The 5,910-nt window shown below is 51.2% G+C and overlaps 1 gene segment (V, D, J or C); it reads left to right on the forward strand.

Annotated features, from left to right (window-relative positions):
• Positions 1 to 408: 408 nt before the first annotated feature.
• Positions 409 to 5,910, forward strand: part of LOC102004872 — a gene marked incomplete at its 5' end in the record, with an annotated part of 12,865 nt that continues 7,363 nt past the window's right edge. The window contains 1 exon segment of the C gene segment in view: positions 409 to 442. Within this exon segment, the coding sequence occupies positions 409 to 442 (34 nt within the window).

A 5,910-nucleotide genomic window follows, 5' to 3' on the forward strand; every position in this document is an offset into this window, starting at 1 on the left:
ACTGGGGCCAGGGCATCCTGGTCACCGTCTCCTCAGGTGAGTCCTGTATCTGGGGACAGCAGAGTCGGGAGGGCTGGGCCTAGGAGGGTAGTTTTTGTGCAGGCGTAGCCTGAGGACACAGGCTGTGCTACAGGTACTTTGACATCTGGGGCCCTGGCACCCCGGTCACCGTCTCCTCAGGTGAGTCCCCACCAAGACTCTGGTCTCCTCTACTGGAACTGGGCTAGGTCCCTGGGCTGTGCAGGTTTGACATCTGCAGTGGGGCTGTGAATGGCTCGAGAGGCTGCTCAGGCCGCTGTCACTGGGATCTCACGGGGCTGCAGCACCTGGGCTTGCTGTCTCTTGTGGGTTTGAGTTTCTGTATGGGCAACAGCAGACCCTCTGTCTCTGTGTGATGCTTTTGATATCTGGGGCCAGGGCACCTCGGTCATCGTCTCCTCAGGTAAGATGGCTTTCTTTAACCTGTTCGTTCTGGGCCCAGCCTCCTCTGAAGATGGGAGAGATTTCCAGCGGTTCTTCAGCCTTTGTTGGGCCTTCTGGAGGTCCATGGGGCTCTGTGTCCTGCTGATGGCCGTTCTGTGGGGATAGGGCACTTAGTTCCCAGGATGGAAGGTAACGGAACCATGCTCCAGGCAGGGGACACACTGTGACCCTGGGACTTGGCCTTTCTGCCATGACCATTCACATAGGCTATGGGAGTCAGGTTTTTGTACACTCCCTAAGGGTGTCTACAGCATTGTGACAACTTTCAATACTGGGGCCAGGGAACCTTCGTCACCGTCTCGTCAGGTGAGTCTTTACGGCTTCTTTTCCTGCTCAACTCTAAGGATTTTACTGCATTTGGTGGGGCAAAGTGATCAAGTCTGAGTCTCAGGCCAAGAGTGACAGGGGCAGCCTTGGGGGCCAGAAAGGGGTCCTGGGAGCCATGGCCCACACAGAACCCCTCTGTCCTGGTCTCTGTGGCTAAGTCTCTCTCGGAGTCCCAGCTACCCTTGACCTCTAAGTCCTGCTGTTTCTGCTGGCCTCAGCCTTCACTGGGCTCAAATTGAGGGGGTCCCAGTTCTTATCTGGGGTCTTGCCGGGGTTGTTATAATGCGACAACTGGTTTGAACTCTGGGGCAGTGATATCCTGATGACTGTCTCCTCAGGTGAGATGAATTTCTTTAGCCTCCTTGGGAGTTGGAGAGGGATTTGAGAAGTTCTTTGGTCTGCATGGGGTTGTCTGGGGCCCATGAGAGTCATCTGGGGATGTGAGGCTCTGTGTCCTGCCGATGGTCTTTCTGTGGGGATAGGGACACTCTGCCCTGGGGACAAAGGGTGACAGAACCATGGTCTGGCCATGGGACCCTAGGACCTGGCCTTTAGGCCTTGGCTGCCACACAGACTGAAGTGGGTCAGGTTTTTGTACACCCCCTAAAGGGGTCCACGGCAGTGTGATTACTTTGATCCCTGGGGCCCAGGGATCTCGGTCATCGTCTCCTCAGGTGAGTCCTTACAGCTCCTTTTCTGCTCAACTCTGAGGTTTTTACTGCATTTTGGGGCAAAACGATTGTGTCCGGGTCTCAGACCAAAAAGGACAGGGGGTACCTTGGGGGGCCAGAAAGGGGTCCAGGAAGAGGTCACAGACCCCCCTCTACCCTGGTCCTTGTGGCTAGGCCTCTCTGGGCCCTGGTCTCCTGAGGGGTCCTGGGGCCCCAAGCCCGGTACCAGTTCTTGTTTGGGGTCCTGTCATGGTTGTCACAAAGTGACAACCGGTTTGATATCTGGGGCCAAGGGACCTCAGTCACCGTCTCCTCAGGTGAGTCCTGCCTTATCCCCACTCTAATGCACTAGGGGAGACTCAGAAGTTGGGGTCTCCATGTCAGAATGGCAGTTACATTTTAGAGGGCGGGAAAGGGATCTGGGGAGCTGCAGATCTAGCCTCCCTGGGCCACGGCTACAGGGATCCTGGACAGGAGTCCCCACCAGTGGCCTGGGGCAGTGGCTGCCTGCTCTGTGAAGCAAAATCAGAGATTGTGTGACTTCCATGTAACTGGACTCTGTCAGTTTAGAGGCCATCAAGACTTTGTGGGTCCCTGTGAGAACATGGGGTGTCAGTTCAGGATCACCTTCACAGCCAGCAGCAGTCTGGCTTCTGAAGCACTAGGCTGGAATGTTGATGTCTGAGAACCAGCAGAGTCACAGACCTGAGGCGGTGACTTGAACATGACCATGGGGGTCAGTCTCTGGCCGATGGGGCGCAATCCTGGCCAGGCACTCAGGGTTTTTGTGAGGTGTGGATGGAGACTGCACCATTGTGATTACTACGGTTTGGATATCTGGGGCCCCGGTACCCTGGTCACCGTCTCCTCAGGTAAGAACAGCCTCTTTGGGACCTTTGTTCGCTGTTCTTGCCTGAAGTTTTCTGAGGACTGTAAGATCATCTTGATGGCCTTGAGGGGATCTGGGTGGTTGGCCAGGAGGGCTGGGACGGGGCATCTCTGTGGATGTTCCAGTGTCTTTGGAAAATTAGAATAAGGACAGGTTTATCACTGCAGTGACTGAGCCTCCCCACTGCCAGTGGCGGGGTTGAAGGCCACCTTCGGATAGGTGGAGAAGGCTGGGACCCCATGGCAGGGGTCTCTGGCTGGGCTAGGGACATCCAGTTCAGGAGTCAGTGTTGGGTGAAGAGTGGACCTCAGTGACCCTGTTGGCAGAGTGACTAGACCACCACACAGAGTGTGGAGTGTTTTGTTTAGAATGGTCAGGTATGTTCTGCACTAGACGGTATTTAAAACGTTTTATTTGTTGGAAAGAGAACGGTCTGAGGGAGTGAATTCAGCAAGGAAGACGTGTAGCCATGGCCTTGGGAAAAATGGATGCTGGGCACCTGTAGGGCAGCTGCTGCCCGGACAGGCTCTTGAGGGGAGAGATCAGGGTCTCCCTGTGTGGACACATAGAGGAGAAAATGCTGAGAAACAGGCTTATTAAGTTTGAATAACAGGATGCCCCTGGAGGGGCCCTGGAGAAGAATGGCTAAGAAAATTGTGGCTTAAAATGTGAGAGATTTTCAAGCATATTTTTAAATGTCTGTGTGTTTAAAGTTTTAAATTTCTTGTTACGGAGTTAACAGTCTTGAGTTGTGTGTGTGTGTGTGTGTGTGTGTGTGTGTGTGTGTGTGTCTGGAATTGATACTGCTGCGAGTTCAACCAAGGAATAGGAATTAGATACTGTTGCCAGGAATTGGAGCTGAGTTTTGACAATAATAAATCAAGTTTATTTTTTAAGTCAGTGAAGCCATGCTGGGATGTGAGTTAAAGTCAAGATGGCCTGGGGCCAGGACACCTGCAGCAGGTGGCAGGAAGTTGGTCACATGGGGAGTCTATTTCAGGAAGCAAAAAAACAGAATAGGTAAATTTATAGCTGTGGTTATGAAGAGATGGTTTTGAAATGTTTTGCCAAGCCCTACGGATCTGAAAGTTCCTGCTGAGCAAAACAACACCTGGGTCATTTGCATTTCTAAAATAAGCCTCAGATGCTGGCGGGAACTGGAAAGTCCCCTTTTAACTATGTGAATGTAATTTTTGAGTGTTAGCTTATCAACTTTTAGCTCGCTCAAGCTGAGCTTATCAACTTCTAAATTGTATTTATTTTCAAAGTACGATGTACATGAAGTTGAACAATCTTAGGGGCAGTTTATTAGGGTATTTAGGAAAGTTTTTAAATTGCTTTGGCTTTTTTATGTGATAACTAATATTAATGCTTTGCGCAATAACTGAAGGATTATTTTTACAATGAGTGTGTTCACATTTAAGCTAGTTTTGTGATTAAGAAAAAACCACTTTGCTATTCTGATGAAGATGCCTTCCTAAGTATTTTTTAAGACCACTCACTGAGTATTCACTTTAGCAGAAATTTGAAGTGAGATGTAGAGAATTGTCTTGGATTATTTCAGTTAAACATGTTAGTTGATGGATTAAGAGAAATCCAGCCAAATAATGCAAAGGAAAGGCCTTTAGGACTCAGGCAGTGAAGAATGCTTCTCCTCTGCCTAACTTGCTGCTGACGGGTTGCTGGCTAAGGTCTGAATGCATGTGGCTGCTGGACCTGGTTTCAGCTTGGGGGGTCCCAGGACCACCCAGACCTGGAAATGTGTGGCAGTGGCTTCTGCCACCAGTCAACTGGCTCTTCATGAATCAGCCAGTTTTAATGGACTTGGAGGAAATATTCCATGACAAAGAGACTCAGGATCTCCCAGCGACCGGGCTCCCAACATGGTAAGCAAGAGGCAGCCACCCCTGCCATATTTGCTTCTCTTAAAAGTTTGTATTTGATGCTTGTTTCTATTGGAAAGGGAGTCAGTCTTTATTGTTGGAGGAAGAGAAGGAAATTTATTTGTGAATCCTTGGAATGACTATTGTCTGGGTGACTGACAGGCAACATGCCCTGAAGGGCATGTCTAGGAGAAATAGGGGACTATTTGTCATTCAGTTCATGGTGTTTTAAAATGTTACAAAGGACCACTGGTATTGTATCCATGTAAGTTATGAGTGCAGATTTGATTTTAGAGTATTATTGTACTTTCTAAAGAGTTTCATGGCAAAAAAGAATTTTAAGTGATCAATTTAGATAAAATGCTTTTCATGGTCATTGTTAATGATGGTTTTGATCCAGATGGAAATTCAAGTCAAGCTAATTTAAGAGTCAAAGGGGAAAGACCCAGACTAAGCGGGTCTTCCAAGAGTTCAGGATCTGAAAGAGGCTCCTCCGGTGCTTCCCACCTGCACAGGCAAAGCTTCAGGTTCTGGAGGAAAAAGAACTTTTCCTTGAGCAGAAATGCCCCTACTTTCTTGATCTAATCTGTAGGTGGTTCAGTGAATTTAAAGTTGCAGGGATATAATTTTCCTGTGTGCTAAGGGTGGTAGTAACTGACCAGGTGACTCTGCAGCCTAAAGCCTGGCCCAGCGGAGTGAGAGACCATTACGTGCACGCCAGAGAAGAGACTGAGGGTGATGGGCCAGCTAGGCTGTGCAGGACCCAGCTGTGGGATTTTAGTTGAGGTCTGCAGGGCTGAGATGGGCTGGGTTGAGCTGGTCTGAACTGAGCCTGGTTAGCTGAGCTGGGCTAGCTGAGCTGGATTAGTGGAGCAGGTCTGGATTAAACTGGCCTGGTTGGGCTGAGCTGGGCTGAGCTGAGCCGGGCTGGGCTGGGTTAAGCTAGCAGAGCTAGACTGGATTGAACTAGATCAGGCCGAGCTGGGCTGGGCTGGGTTGAGCTGGACTGAACCAGGCTGGCCTGGGCTGTGCTGAGCTGAGCTAGCAGAGTTGAGCTAGCAGAGCTGGTCCGGATTGAACTGGACCAGGTTGGGCTGAACTAGGTTGAGCTGAGCTGAGCTAAGCTAACAGAGCTGGGCCGGATGAGGCTGGGCTGAACTAGGCTGAGTTGGACTGAACTGAGCTGGGTTGAGCTAGGCTGAGCTGGGCTGAACCAGCAGAGCCGGACTGCCCTGGCCTGGGCTGAGCTAGCAGAGCTGGGCTGAACTGAGCCGAGCTGGGATGAGCTGGGATGAGCTGGGCTGAACTAGCAGAGCTAGGCTGGGCTGAGCTAAGCTAGCAGAGCTGGGCTAAACTGAGCTGAGCTGGGCTGAGCTAGCAGAGCTATACTGAACTCAGCTGAGCTGGGCTAAGCTGGGCTAAACTGAGCTGAGCTAGGCTGAGCTAGCAGAGCTGGGCTGAACTGAGCTGAGCTGGGCTGAGCTAGCAGAGCTGGCCTGGGCTGAACTGAGCTGGGCTGGGCTGGGCTGGGCTGGGCTGGGCTGGGCTGAGCTGGGCTGAGCTAGCAGAGCTGGCCTGGCCTGAGCTGAACTGGGCTGAGCTGGGCTGAACTAGCAGAGCCGGACTGGCCTGGCCTGGGCTGAGCTGAGCTAGCAGA

The sequence above is a fragment of the Chinchilla lanigera genome, unplaced genomic scaffold, assembly GCF_000276665.1.
Source record: "Chinchilla lanigera isolate Chin_1 unplaced genomic scaffold, ChiLan1.0 scaffold00049, whole genome shotgun sequence".
Lineage (NCBI taxonomy): Eukaryota > Metazoa > Chordata > Mammalia > Rodentia > Chinchillidae > Chinchilla > Chinchilla lanigera.